The sequence below is a fragment of the Salvelinus fontinalis genome, chromosome 4 (genome assembly GCF_029448725.1).
Source record: "Salvelinus fontinalis isolate EN_2023a chromosome 4, ASM2944872v1, whole genome shotgun sequence".
Classification (NCBI taxonomy): domain Eukaryota; kingdom Metazoa; phylum Chordata; class Actinopteri; order Salmoniformes; family Salmonidae; genus Salvelinus; species Salvelinus fontinalis.
This window is the reverse complement of record NC_074668.1, coordinates 75183660-75199764: the sequence shown is the minus strand read 5'-3', so window position 1 is coordinate 75199764 and position 16105 is coordinate 75183660. Positions and strand designations below refer to the sequence as shown.

The 16105-nt window shown below is 45.3% G+C and overlaps 1 protein-coding gene across 14 annotated transcripts in view; it reads right to left on the bottom strand.

Annotated features, from left to right (window-relative positions):
- LOC129854399 (pleckstrin homology domain-containing family A member 7-like) overlaps positions 1 to 16105 on the bottom strand; it is a 154109-nt gene that overhangs the window by 32932 nt on the left and 105072 nt on the right. For 8 of the 14 annotated variants that reach the window (XM_055921386.1, XM_055921394.1, XM_055921385.1 and 5 more), the window contains 6 exons: positions 14471 to 14646; positions 5548 to 6003; positions 4427 to 4973; positions 2622 to 2705; positions 2146 to 2265; positions 749 to 802 (listed from right to left, as the gene is read on the bottom strand). In XM_055921386.1, the coding sequence (XP_055777361.1) occupies positions 749 to 802; positions 2146 to 2265; positions 2622 to 2705; positions 4427 to 4973; positions 5548 to 6003; positions 14471 to 14646 (1437 nt within the window). Of the gene's footprint in view, positions 1 to 724; positions 803 to 2145; positions 2266 to 2621; positions 2706 to 4426; positions 4974 to 5547; positions 6004 to 14470; positions 14647 to 16105 lie in introns of all 14 variants that reach the window. The other 6 variants (XM_055921392.1, XM_055921397.1, XM_055921389.1 and 3 more) reach the window with 5 other exon arrangements.

Below are 16105 nucleotides of genomic sequence, written 5' to 3'. Positions count from 1 at the left end.
CATCAAATCTGTGATGTATCATGGGTAAATTGTGACTGACTGACTGATCTACAAACAATATTGTGTAGTTATTTAGGATGCAAGGTGATTTGTAGATCAGTCAGTCTCGACTCGCCTTTAATGTCGGCTGCAATGTCGAACGCACCCATTGTAAGTCTCTTTCAGCAGCACTGCTTGATGGGAAGTGAAATTTACATGATGCAAAATGTCATTTTTGACATGTAGTACTGTGCTGCTTGAAACTTCAGTTCCCATCAGTGGAGGTATGATATTTTGGCCCCATGTTTTCAGGGTGAATATGTACTATTCCCAATGTACTTTTATCCAATTGCAAGGATAGCTAGCTTTGACACAATATAGAACATTTTATAATTTATACTGTAGCCAATAATCATATCATTTTATGTATGAGATCATATTGCACTCAAGTTGTTTTCTTTGCTGAATTGATAGTAAAGACACAGATGAATGCAGCATAGCATTATTCTCAGTATACAGAGCATTAGTAACAAAAACAACAGTGGTTAAAACACACAGAAGACAGTTTAAATTCCAACATCAACCTAAAGCACACAGCCCTGAGGAACGAGGTCAGGAAGAAGAGGAGAGAGCAGCAGAAGGAGGTGTGTGAATGAGGAAGAGACTGACACTGTAGACAGTGGAAGGAAGAGCAGGATGCAGGCTACAGAGGAGAGAGGAGGAAGAGAGATAAATCATCATTTACGTGATCTTTTCTCTTGGGGCCCACCTTCAGATCGAGATAATCCAGGTCCTTCTTCAGTTGCATGTAAGTATCATCTGCCTGACAGACAATGAGGAGTGGAGAGACAGATCACAAGACGGAAAGCTGCAAAGGATGCTAGGAGACTATAGTATAGGAAGACTAGTCAGGTGCGGTTACAGCACAACTCTATATCTCTACTTCATTCTCATTGGAAAGATCATATCACCACAGTCAAATGAATATTTGTGAGGCAAAATAGGACAGAAAATCAGGCAGATTGATTCGGTTATATTAGGAGAATTTACACCAAACTAGATTGTAGTGTAGGGCTGCTATCTAAATAGTTTAGGGATGCTTACACAAATAGCTTAAGCATTTCATAGGGCAGTATACTGCTTGTAATTCAGTTCGCCACCAAATCTCCACATGAGGATGAAGAGAACATAAGCGTTGATGGAGAGAGACTGAGCATGGTTGTCATTGAGCACCTTTACAGCTTCACTGTGGTGTGCAGGTCTGAGAACAGAGCACTGTGTTTGGACTGGCTCTTCTAGGGCAGGGGTCGGCAACAGGCATCTTATTTTTTATTTTATTTTTTTATTTGGTCAAAAAGAGACTGTAAAATTACCAGGAATTCAGTTTAATTTAGGAAATCTGCTCCCAAGTATTCCCACAAATAAAAAAAGAGACATATGTGATCATGACTCGGTGTAATCAAGGTATTACTTCAAATACATTAACATTTTCAGTGTACAAATTATTATAATTAGGTTCCATTTGCTCCAACAAAAATCATCCCGTGGCTGAATGTAGTTGCCTACCCCTGCTCTAGGGAGACACACTCCTGAGCCAGCCTGTATACCCAGGGTCACTTTACAGATACACACAGTTCAACACAACCAGGACTTGGGGGAAATGTGAAAGAAAAGTCACAAATACATTTCTCATTGTAGTTATCCAGGTTTGCAAAGACCTCAAACAACAGAAGATAAGGCTAGAGTATATGTATGTGAAGACAGGCACGGTGCATAATCAACAAGCAACATGCTTGATATGAAGCTTGGGAGCAACATCATGTTTGTTTTTTAACAAATCAAATGAAACACGTCTCTGTAACGCTCAACAGAGTGCTACATTATGCCGACAGATGAGTGAGGCCGTCCATTCAAACACAACACAGGCTGCTGTATCTATAGCTGCAGACAGTCCATGCTAACAGGGGAGCACCTAAGCCACTAGTACAACAGACAAGACCAACACACCACACAGTCCAATGAATGATGGAGCTGGGACCAAAACACTAGCAGAGACACAGACTGCGGGTGATGGGGATTTGGCTGGGGGCTGGGGATTCACAATTCATTGGAGTGGGGCTGCAGGGCAGGGCGGCTGCAGGGGTTGAGGATACGAGGGGGCCTGACCTGCAGGCTGGGGCCTAGGAGGCCGTTTTGATGTAGGTGGTGGAGGGCTTCGCCGTGGACACCAGCCATCTTGGCCTGGTGACTCCTGAGCTGAATGAGCAGCAGGGTCAGCTCCTCCGGCTGCAGTAGGGTCAGGCCCAGGCCAGGGAGAGGAAGAGAGGGAGGGACAGGGAGAGAGCACTTCAACACCTGGCCACCAGGGCGGCAGCAGTGAGGGCTCAGCTCTTCAGGCCCCAGAGAGCTGTGGGCCTAAGCATCCTACCACAATACCTGCTCCTCTCTCCCCGTCACCAACACAAGGCCCTTCAGAGCAGAACAGCACTGAATCCACCAGCTGAAAATGGTGCTGCTTTCTGACTGAAATGTATTACATTGACGTTCCCCTCAGCATTAATCTTTAATAGTCGTAATATAAAGCAGAGAATAGTTTAAACTGGGTGTGTGATGAAGATAAATGAACAAGACAGAAGCTGTACCGTTTTCCCATGCAAGCTTGGTGCGCTGACTGTGTGTGTGATGTAGCCCATGGCTGGCATTGACCGTCTCTCCAGCTGACTAGTCTGTGGGAAAACAAAGACATCAACAAGTTGTTAGGCTACATATCCCATTTCACAGATCAAACAGAATGGCAAATCATAAATGAACATTTACAAGGATGAATATGCCTGCAATGTGGTTCAGATTGTTCCTGGCTTTCTGTCCCCGCTACTGGGCATTCTGTTATGTAGCACCCCAAACTTAAAGGGAATGCCTGCAACTTAACAAACTAATTTGTGCACACAGCATATTTTTTCTTCTATCCATGTATTTATTTCCATCCTTCCTCCACTTATTTGAAATAAAGTGTGCCCCCAGTTTAAGTTGCTACAGTGTTTGGAAGGTTTGACATTTTTGCTTAACACACAGAATTCCTTGGCTAGGCCCTTCACAGAACCTTAAAAGGACACAACCAACAAGAGATTGAATTAACTACACATAAATTATCCCCAACCTGCCTTCTTAAAATAACATTTGTTTGCTACTAGCGAGAGAAGCACTGTGAGCCATTCCCTCAGAGATTCCCAAGCCAATCTTTTTTTGCTGTATAATAGGTTTTTCATTTAAATGTAAGATCAGAAGAAAGAGACTGTTGCTGATGGTTGAGATACAGTGGAGATGTTTACAGGGTGCTGAGAGGCCCTGGGCAAATTGAATTAGCCGCTAATAACACACGCACACACACACGCACGCACACACACGCACACACACACACAGAGAGAGAGACACACACACTCGTGTGATATTCCATAGAGGTACATGGAACACAGCCCTGAAATACACACTCAAGCCAAAAAGACATCACCAGTCTAAAAGATGCTGGATCCACCAAAACAAAGTTTATCTGCAGACTACCCATAAACCATTGCTTTCTTGGATGGTCTCACACACACACTGTGGCTCATTAAAAAAATACTTTTCCTCTTTGAGTGTTTATGGTTATTCTGTGAGCGAGCGGAGCGGCAGTGTTCTATTTGAGACACATAATTAGTGACTTGGCGTTATGGGTGAATGATGAGGAAACAGAGGCTGGGACATTCTGTTTACTTGGCGTGAGGACAGTGGGATTGCGATAAGGGCTGCGTGGAGGCTGGTGTGGTGCAATCTTGTAGAGACAGCCTCACATGTGGGGGGTGTGGGAGACGGCAGGGAGACAGCACAGGGTGCGAATGGCGTAGGACAATGCCTTGTCACAAGGGGTCACACACTCGCACACACACGGCCACACAGGCTGGTGTGTGTCTGAGCCTGGATACTGGCCCGGGCCGGGAGGAATGGGCGATGGGGAGGCTCCCACTCACACACACACGGCCACACAGGCTGGTGGGTGTCTGAGCCCGGAAACTGGGCCGGGCCGGAATGGGCGATGGGGAGGCTCCCACTCACACACACACCCTACCACCTGTGTAGAGGGCCTGGGTGTGGACTGTGTGAATCCTTCGGAGCTTGTGACCGGCATCAAAGTGAAGATGCCGGGAAATTACAGCAGGGCTACTTCTCATGCTCATCTTCCCATGGTTGGCCCTTTCTCTAACGGTTAATGTGTCAAAATTATTATTCCTCTAAGACAGAGATGAATTGGAAATTCACTACAAACAAAATGGCTTCAGTAACTGTGAGAATGAAACCCTTTTATGAAAGATGAACGTTCCTTAGCTGTAAAACATTTAGTCTTGGGACAGTTCCAGACTGGTAAACCAGCCTCTTTAATAACCCTTTAAACCCCAGTGGGTCAGAGTCCTACCTTAGAGAGCTGAGAAAACACCCGTCTAGGAGAACTGGAGCCGGTGGGGGACTCCCCAGGTGGCACCTCATCCAGCGGCCTGACCGTCACCCTGTCTGAGGGGGTGTGTGGCCTGTGGGGGGACAGTGGTTTGAAGGTGGGTACAGATGGGGGGACTTCACAGGGGGAAGGGGGCACAGAGATGGAGCGAGGCATCTCTACAGTGACCCTGAAGGAGGCCGTGTCCAGGAACTCTGGCCCGGTGTAGATGGGTGCCGTGGGGCTGCCATGGCGGAACTGCTGGCGCTGCTGCCACTCATACAGCTGCCATACCATGCCCTCCTTGGTGGCCATGCGCTCATCGGTGGACATGCGGAAGTGGCTGAGCCGGTCGTGGGCGTATTTGTAGTCGCTGGGCAGATTGCGGGGCGCCGAAGGGGAGCTCCCGCCAGACGGGAGTCTGGGGGTCTTTGGCAATGTCTGGTAGGCCTCTACTACCACGGCCTTAGGCTGCAGGGGAGGGGTCCGCCGAGGGAGGGGGAGGGCGTACTCAGTAGTAGATGTGTTGCTAAGGTTAGGAAAGAGGGATAGAGCCTTTTACGAACTGTGCAGTCTACTTATTTCACCAGGTACATAATTGAGCATCAATACTGAGTTGAAACTAAAGTGCATTTAAGTAAAAAGTATCAACAGCCATTCAGACATGACCAAGTTATTCCAACAAACGGTTACAGTGAAAAAGCAGTTCAGAGCTGAGACATTCACAATCGCCACCAGTGGGAGACATTTATAAATAGTTTGTTATAATACAGTATGTCAACTGAATGGTTGATATTGGGGCATGGGTTGAGGCTATAGTTAGCACAGCAGGCTGCTGAGGGGAGAACGGCTCATAATAATGTCCGGAACGGAAAAAAGGGAATGGCATCAAACACATGGAAATCATGTGCTTGATGTATTTGATACCATTCCATCTATTCCGCTCCAACTGTTACAGCGAGCCTGTTCTCCCTAATTAAGGTGCCACCAACCTCCTGTGATGGTTAGGGTTATCATCACTGAAGCTAAGGATAAGGTTAAGATTATGCTCAGGATAAGAGTAAAGATTAGATTAGATGAGTAATGTAGGTCTTCTGACTGACCTCTTGGGATCTCCCTTCTGTACTTTGACCCAGTGCTCCACCTGAGCCAGAGCAGTCTTCCTCTGCACCTGCTTCTCTGTGGCTGTCCGTGGGACAAAGCCCCTCTTATACACGACGCTCCCATTCTGCTCAGGGGGCAGCGTGGCGAGGACTGTGTGGGCCTGGCCATTCCTGGGGTGTGAGGGGCCAGGGAGAGTGTCTGGGGAGAGCCTGTCCACCTCTACCTCTACCTCCGTGGCTGGATGGCTGAGCTTTCTAGGAGCCTCCAACACGTACCTCTCCTCGTCCCCCTGGCTCAGTCGGATCTCCCCCTCCGGAGGCTCCTCTCTCTCGGGCCGCTGGAGGCTTCCTGAACGCGACTGGGAGGGGCTCTTACTGGTGTTGTTGTTGTTAACGTGGTTGGTCTGTGGTACTGCCTGCTGCACTGACATTTCTGGTCTCTCTGTGACTGCCTCTCTGTGAGGGTGAGAGGGGTCAACAGGGATACCGGAACAGAGGCACTTTACAGTTACCTAAAGACAACGGCCAAACCTGGCCTTTCTATCACACCAACCCCTGGTCATTAGAAACAACTGACATGATTAACCAGCTCAGTGTGACATGGTTAGTGACAAGCTAATATACTGAACAAAAATATAAAAGCAACATGCAACAATTTCAATGATTTTACTGAGTTACAGTTCATATAATGAAATCAGTCAATTGAAATTAGTTAATTAATACATTTTCTATGGATTTCACATCACTGGGAAGGGGCGCAGCCACCAATTGGGAACCAGGCCCACCCACTGGGGAGCCAATGAGAATGTTTTTCCCCACAAAAGGGCTTTATTAATTAAAGACAGAAATACACCTCAGTTTCTTCAGCTGTCCGGGTGGCAAATTCTCTCAAACTACGTTGGTAGAGAAATTAAAATTAAATTCTCTGGCAACAGTTTTGGTGGACATTCCTGCAGTCAGCATGCCAATTGCACGTTCCCTCAAAACTTGAGACATCTGTGGCATTGTGTTGTGTGACAAAACTGCACATTTTAGAGTGGCCTTTTATTGTCCACAGCACAAGGTGCACCTATGTAATAGGATCTCCAAGGCGCAGTGGTCTAGGGCACTGCATCGCAGTGCTAGCTGCGCCACCAGAGTCTCTGGGTTCGCGCCCAGGCTGGGCTGGGTTCGCGCCCAGGCTCTGTCGCAGCCGGCCGCAACCGGGAGGTCCGTGGGGCGACGCACAATTGGCATAGCGTCGTCCGGGTTAGGGAGGGTTTGGCCGGTAGGGATATCCTTGTCTCAGTATGTAAAAAATGTAATAAAAATGTATGCACTCTACTGTAAGTCGCTCTGGATAAGAGCGTCTGCTAAATGACTAAAATGTAATGATCATGCTGTTTAATCAGCTTCTTGATATGCCACACCTGTCAGGTGGATGGATTATCTTGGCAAAGCAGAAATGCTCACTAACAGGGATGTAAACAAATTTGAGAGAAATAAACTTTTTGTACATATGGAACATTTCTGGGATCTTTTATTTCAGCTCATGAAACATGGGACCAATACTTTACATGCTGCGTTGACATTTTTGTTCAGTATATATCCCCTGAATGTTAGTCAAGGACTTAGTGACCTATAGTAATGCATTAAATACTTACGTTCTGTGTCTTAAAACAAAATATTAATGCTATTCTTTCCTCCTTTTTGCTCAGATATTAATACAGTAGACGACATTATGATAAAGTACAGCTGTACACTTGAAACAGGAGATTTGGAGTTATTAGGCTGTGGATAAAACGGCAACATGGACACCTCCATTAACCTGAGTTGACTCTGACTCTCAATGTTATTTCCCACTTGAGTGATACTAGTGAAAGCATTCAAATGTCCTTTATTCATTACTGAGTTCCTCCAAAGAGGGAAGGGAGACTACAGGGAGGGGTTTTCAATATGTTTTTAACACCCACATATTTTCATGGAGAGGGGAGTGTAACTAAGTGAGGCTCTTTGAATCGGAGGCAGGCTGGGTTCCCCTTGAGAGTCAAAATGACAGCCATTTTGTCTTTAAACAAATAGCTCGGGGTAGCCTCTTCATCAATGACTCTGTGTAATAGCTCTAGTGATCATTAATTTGTCCCACAGATGAATGAATGAGACTCTCACCCTCTGCAGGGAGTCATTCATCTGAGATATAATTGATCTGATTCCCAGACCAACACTATACACATCTAACAAATCACACATGTTTTAGATTACAAATATTGACAGGGCAGGTCCTCAATGGACAGTTTTTAACTCGATTTCAAAGTTCAGAGCATATTCAGACATACAGTACCAGTCAAAAGTTTGGACACACCTACTCATTCAAGGCTTTTTCTTTATTTTTACTATTTTCTACATTGTAGAATAATAGTGAAGACATCAAAACTATGAAATAACACATATGGAATCATGAAGTAAACAAAAAAGTGTTGAACAAATCAAATTTGAGATTCTTCAAAGTAGCCACCTTTGGCATTCTCTCAACCAGCTTCATGAGATAGTCACCTGGAATGCATTTCAATTAACAGGTGTGTCTTGTTAAAAGTGAATTTGGGGAATTTCCTTCCTACTTAATGCGTTTGAGCCAATCAGTTGTCTTGTGACAAGATAGGGGTTGTATACAGAATATAGCCCTATTGGTAAAATACCAAGTGCATATTATGGCAAGAACAGCTCAAATAAGCAAAGAGAAACGACAGTCCATCATTACTTTAAGACATGAAGGTCAGTCAATCCGGAAAAAGTCAGAAAATCTGAAATTGCAGCCCAAATAAATGCTTCACAGAGTTCAAGTAACAGACACATCTCAACATCAACTGTTCAGAGGAGACTGTGTGAATCAGGCCTTTGTGGTCGAATTGCTGCAAAGAAACCACCACTAAAGGACACCAATAAGAAGAAGAGACGTGCTTGGGCCAAGAAACACGAACACGATTAGACCAGTGGAAATCTGTCCTTTGGTCTGATGAGTCCAAATTTTAGATTTTTGGTTCCAACCACCAGGTCTTCCTGAGACACGAAGTAGGTGAACAGATGTGTAGTTCCCACCATGAAGCATGGAGGAGGTGTGATGGTGTGGGGGTGCTTTGCTGGGGACACTGTCTGTGATTTATTTAGAATTCAAGGCACACTTAACCAGCATGGCTACCACAGCATTCTGCGGCGACACGCCATCCCATCTGGTTTGCGCATAGTGTGACTATCATCAACAGGACAATGACTCAAAACACACCTCCAGACTGTGTAAGGGCTATTTTACCAAGAAGGAGAGTGATGGAGTGCTGCATCAAATGACCGACCTCAAACCAATTGAGATGGTTTGGGATGAGTTGGACCGCAAAGTGAAGGAAAAGCAGCCAACAAGTGCTCAGCATATGTGGGAACTCCTTCAAGACTGTTGGAAAAGCATTCCAGGTGAAGCTGGTTGAGAGCATGCCAAGAGTGTGTAATGCTGTCATCCGCTCAAAGGGTGGCTACTTAGAAGAATCTAAAATCTAAAATATATTTTGATTTTTTAAACACTTTTTGGTTACCACATGATTCCATATGTGTTATTTCATAGTTTTGATGTAAAGAAAAACCATTGAATGAGTAGGTGTGTCCAAACTTTTGACTGGTACTGTAACCGAGTGTTAGCTAATGTTCTACTGGAATTCCAAGTTCTAGCTTGCTGTCTAATCTGTCTACATGATAATGCTGACATCCTGATAACATTATAATGTAGCACTAGCAGTAGATTCAGACAATGATTTTCAGGAGAAATAGCTTCCCTTGGAGCTGCTAATGAGCACCGAGCAGCGTTGGCCACTAGATGGTATTGTTTCACAAAACATCAGATCCAACCTTCCCTATCAGCTGTAGAATGCCAGTCCAGATCAGTCACATCATGTATGTGTACTGTACACTTCATTTCTCCTACACCACAAGCTGTGTCATTCATCTAACCAAACCGTAACCAGTTTGGCCAAACCATAACTTTTTCTCCTTTTAATTGAAACAGCTATTCTTTATTCCCTATATATTGCACTACTTTTGACAAGGGCCCATGGGGATCTAATCAGTAGTGCACTATATAGGGGATAGGTTGCCATTTGGGACACAGATGTGTTTGTGCCCTGTGATGGAGTAGAGGGAGGAACCTTGTCTGTGCCCTGTGACTGGCCCATGCTCAGCTGGCAGCAGGAGCAGGATGGAGCACTCATCCATACAGCAGCCAGCTGCAGAACTCACATCCCATCCATCCCACAGCACAGGAGAGGAGACACTATCAGATCAGTGCTACGCCTGTCCTGCCATGGATGACTGCTCACTGAGTCCCAGTCAAGCAGGCCAAGCTAAACCATGCCATGCCAAAACCATGCCAAACCAGGCCAAGCCAGGCCAGGCCAGGTACCCTCCCACCTACAACCCCAACAGTTAGGCACTTTGCTAATGTTTCTACAGGCACATGATCAAGATCAGACTGGGAAAAATGTGCTTTGCTTTGGTGCTGGGAAGGAAGAGAGAGGGAGGCAGAGGTTTACTGGGAGAGATACTGGTGGATCCCTGTTTGGACTAGGAGTCATTGGGTTTACTGGGGATTATTGGGGATAACTACAGACTTTTTGGGACACAACAGAGGAGACTATTGGGGACACTACAGGGGAGACTATTTGGGACACTACAGAGGAGACTATTTGGGACACTACAGAGGAGACTATTGAGGACACTACAGAGGAGACTATTTGGGACACTACAGAGGAGACTATTGGGAATAACTACAGAAGAGACTATTTGGGACACTACAGAGGGGATTATTGGGGATAACGAGAGGGGACTATTGGGGACACTACAGAGGAGACTATTGGGGACACTACAGATGAGTCTATTGGGGACACTAAAGAGGAGACTATTGGGGACACTACAGAGGAGACTATTGGGGATGACTACAGAGGAGACAATTGGGGATAACTACAGAGGAGACTATTGGGGACACTACAGAGGAGACTATTGGGGATAACTACATAGGAGACTATTGGGGATAACTACAGAGGAGACTATTGGGGACACTACAGATGAGACTATTTGGGACACTACATAGGAGACTATTGGGGATAACTAAAGAGGAGACTATTGGGGATATCTACAGAGGAGACTATTTGGAAAACTAAAGAGGAGACAATTGGGGATAACTACAGAGGAGACTATTGGGGATGACTACAGAGGAGACTATTTGGAAAACTAAAGAGGAGACTATTGGGGACACTACAGAGGAGACAACTGGGGATAACTAAAGAGGAGACTATTGGGGACACTACAGAGGAGACAACTGCGGATAACTACATAGGAGACTATTGGGGACACTACAGAGGAGACAACTGCGGATAACTAAAGAGGAGACTATTGAGGACACTACAGAGTAGACTATTGGGGATAACTACAGAGGAGACTATTTGGGACACTAAAGAGGAGACTATTGGGGATAACTACAGAGGAGACTATTGGGGACACTACAGAGGAGACTATTGGGGATAACTACAGAGGAGACTATTTGGGACACTAAAGAGGAGACCATTGGGAAAACTAAAGAGGAGACTATTTGGGACACTACAGAGGAGACTATTGGGAAAACTAAAGAGGAGACTATTTGGGACACAACAGAGGAAACTATTGGGAAAACTAAAGAGGAGACTATTGGGGACACTACAGAGGAGACTATTGGGAAAACTAAAGAGGAGACTATTGGGGACACTACAGAGGAGACTATTGGGGATAACTACAGAGGAGACTATTGGAACAACTAAAGAGGAGACTATTTGGGATACTACAGAGGAGACTATTGGGAAAACTAAAGAGGAGACTATTTGGGACACTACAGAGGAGACTATTGGGAAAACTAAAGAGGAGATAATTGGGAAAACTAAAGAGGAGACTATTTGGGACACTACAGAGGAGACTATTGGGAAAACTAAAGAGGAGACTATTGGGGACACTACAGAGGAGACTATTGGGGATAACTACAGAGGAGACTATTTGGAAAACTAAAGAGGAGACTATTTGGGACACTAAAGAGGAGACTATTTGGGACACTACAGAGGAGACTATTGGGAAAACTAAAGAGGAGACTATTTGGGACACTACAGAGGAGCCTATTGGGAAAACTAAAGAGGAGACTATTGGGGACACTACAGAGGAGACTATTGGGGATAACTACAGAGGAGACTATTGGGAAAACTAAAGAGGAGACTATTGGGGACACTACAGAGGAGACTATTTGGGACACTACAGAGGGGATTATTGGGGATAACTAGAGGGGACTATTGGGGACACTACAGAGGAGACTATTGGGGACACTACAGATGAGACTATTGGGGACACTACATAGGAGACTATTGGGGACACTACAGAGGAGACTATTGGGAACACTACAGAGGAGACAATTGTGGACACTACAGAGGAGACAATTGTGGACACTACAGAGGAGACTATTGGGGATAACTACATAGGAGACTATTGGGGATAACTACAGAGGAGACTATTGGGGACACTACAGATGAGACTATTGGGGACACTACAGATGAGACTATTGGGGACACTACATAGGAGACTATTGGGGATAACTAAAGAGGAGACTATTGGGGATGACTACAGAGGAGACTATTTGGAAAACTAAAGAGGAGACTATTGGGGACACTACAGAGGAGACTATTGGGGATGACTACAGAGGAGACTATTGGGGATAACTACAGAGGAGACTATTGGGGATAACTACAGAGGAGACTATTGGGGACACTACAGGGGAGACAATTGGGGACACTACAGAGGAGACTGTTGGGAATAACTACAGAGGAGACTATTGGGGACACTACAGAGGAGACTATTGGGAAAACTAAAGAGGAGACTATTTGGGACACTAAAGAGGAGACTATTGGGAAAACTAAAGTGGAGACTATTGGGGACACTACAGAGGAGACTATTGGGGATAACTAAAGAGGAGACTATTGGGAAAACTAAAGAGGAGACTATTTGGGACACTACAGAGGAGACTATTGGGAAAACTAAAGAGGAGACTATTTGGGACACTACAGAGGAGACTATTGGCAAAACTAAAGAGGAGACTATTGGGGACACTACAGAGGAGACTATTGGGGATAACTAAAGAGGAGACTATTGGTAAAACTAAAGAGGAGACTATTTGGGACACTACAGAGGAGACTATTGGGGATAACTACAGAGGAGACTATTGGGAAAACTAAAGAGGAGACTATTTGGGACACTACAGAGGAGACTATTGGGAAAACTAAAGAGGAGACTATTTGGGACACTAAAGAGGAGACTATTGGGAAAACTAAAGAGGAGACTATTGGGGACACTACAGAGGAGACTATTGGGGATAACTACAGAGGAGACTATTGGGGATAACTACAGAGAAGACTATTTGGGACACTAAAGAGGAGACTATTGGGAAAACTAAAGAGGAGACTATTTGGGACACTACAGAGTAGACTATTGGGAAAACTAAAGAGGAGACGATTTGGGACACTACAGAGGAGACTATTGGGAAAACTAAAGAGGAGACTATTGGGGACACTACAGAGGAGACTATTGGCAAAACTAAAGAGGAGACTATTGGGGACACTACAGAGGAGACTATTGGGGATAACTAAAGAGGAGACTATTGGGAAAACTAAAGAGGAGACTATTTGGGGACACTACAGAGGAGACTATTGGGAAAACTAAAGAGCAGACTATTGGGGACACTACAGAGGAGACTATTGGGATAACTACAGAGGAGACTATTGGGAAAACTAAAGAGGAGACTATTGGGGACACTACAGAGGAGACTATTGGGGATAACTACAGAGGAGACTATTGGGAAAACTAAAGAGGAGACTATTTGGGACACTAAAGAGGAGACTATTTGGGACACTACAGAAGAGACTATTGGGAAAACTAAAGAGGAGACTGTTTGGGACACTACAGAGGAGACTATTGCGAAAACTAAAGAGGAGACTATTGGGGACACTACAGAGGAGACTATTGGGGACACTACAGAGGAGACTATTGGGGATAACTACAGAGGAGACTATTGGGAAAACTAAAGAGGAGACTATTGGGGACACTACAGAGGAGACTATTGGGGATAACTACAGAGGAGACTATTGGGAAAACTACAGAGGAGACTATTGGGGACACTACAGAGGAGACTACTGGGGATAACTAAAGAGGAGACTATTGGGGACACTACAGAGGAGACTATTGGGGATAACTACAGAGGAGACTATTGGGAAAACTAAAGAGGAGACTATTGGGGACACTACAGAGGAGACTATTGGGGATAACTACAGAGGAGACTATTGGGAAAACTACAGAGGAGACTATTGGGGACACTACAGAGGAGACTACTGGGGATAACTAAAGAGGAGACTATTGGGGACACTACAGAGGAGACAATTGGGGATAACTACAGAGGAGACTATTGGGGATAACTACAGAGGAGACTATTGGGGATAACTACAGAGGAGACAACTGGGGATAACTACAGAGGAGACTATTGGGAAAACTAAAGAGGAGACTATTGGGGATAACTACAGAGGAGACTATTGCGAAAACTACAGAGGAGACTATTGGGGATAACTACAGAGGAGACTATTGGGAAAACTACAGAGGAGACTATTTGGGACACTACGGAGGAGACTATTGGGGACACTAAAGAGGAGACTATTGGGGATAACTACAGAGGAGACTATTGGGGATAACTACAGAGGAGACTATTGGGAAAACTACAGAGGAGACTATTGGGATAACTACAGAGGAGACTATTGGGAAAACTACAGAGGAGACTATTGGGGACACTGCAGAGGGGAATAATGGGGACAACTAGGGATGGCCTGCAGGGCGGGAGGGAGGGACTAACCTCTTCATGCCTTGACTCTGCATGAGAGCAGCCTGGTTCATGGCTCGGATCCAACCATTCATGTCCTCCTGCGTGTCGGCACTGAAGAAGTACGTCCTCATCCCACCGTGCTCTGCCTGTGAGCCAATCACAGAGTTCTTATTGTAAATGTAGGAGCGCATTCCTGTGTGGCTCGCCTGTGGATAGAAAAGAGAAGAGACACATCAGAACCAAAACAAATGATGGGAAAGAGGGGATGGAGGGGTTGAGGGGTCAATGGGTACGTTCTGCAAATGAAGACTCAGAGAGAGCAAGTTAGCATATTAGCAAATTCCTCATTAATACCCTTGGGCACAAACTAATTTCACACAAACTTACAGTAACTCAACATAGCGTACCCAGTTTGCCTAGCTATCGCATTGTTACAAAGCACAACCTCTCACCTATATGCACACGAGAGACATACACAGTACAAAAACACACACTGAGACAAGCACAACACACACACACACACAGACACACACACACACACACACACACACACACACACACACACACACACACACACACACACACACACACACACACACACACACACACACACACACACACACACACACACACACACACACACACACACACACACACACACACACACACACAAAGAGAAACCTCATAATTAGACTTACCCTGGTCCCTGGCTGCTACAGGCTAGAGTAGATCCGTCTCTACAGTATAGTGTAATGGGCTTGCCCTCCTGTCTGGCCCCTACTGTAAATCTGCCCACCCCAACACCCCACCACAAGGCTAATCTCCCCCATCCGGACCTGATAGGGGGCCAACGCTGCCACTGACAACTTACTGTCCAATTACAACACAGATCAGCCTTTTCCCAACACAGTTCCACCCCAAACTACTACACTGCCCAGTCCTCCAGCACAACGAAAACCTTTATACAGCTTTCTGCTCCCCAAACCCCTCTACTGCCTTTCCCATTACAATACAACCTGTATCACCCAGTACTGGCCTGCCTGCTAGTCCATGCATAGTCCCAGACCATCATTTTGCCTGTACCTATTACACAACTCTTCAAAGTAGCACATTCCTGTACTATCTGTTACAATATCCTTCCATCTATCCTGATGTATAATAACTCTGAGTCTGGGTACAGCCTTGCAGTCTCAGAATGAATGCATCCAGAGCCCTATGGGCCCTTGTCAAATGTAGTACACCATATAGGAATTAGGATGCCATTTGGAATTCACCCTATGTCTACCAGGAATCCATCCTCCATTTACAAACAAACAGCAATCCATTCTAAATCACTGAAAACCTCTCTTTAGTGTACAACACGTGCTTCCACCATCATGTCGTGTTTCTGTTTAGTATTGTACTGTGACTTGTGATCAGCTGTAGCGATCTTACTTGGCTGTGGGGTTAACAAAGCCTGTTTTGATTGCAGAGTCCTGTATTATTCAGCAGCATAGTGCCAGCGTGATCCCAACTGAATCCCCCAGAGAAAAGTGCTGAATGGACAGGCCAGACCCAGACCCATGACATAGGGTCCACATCCATACTCACCAGCTCTGCAGTCTACCACACACATCAACAATGTGGGGATGTTTCGTGTCAGAACAGCTACTTACTTTCCACAGT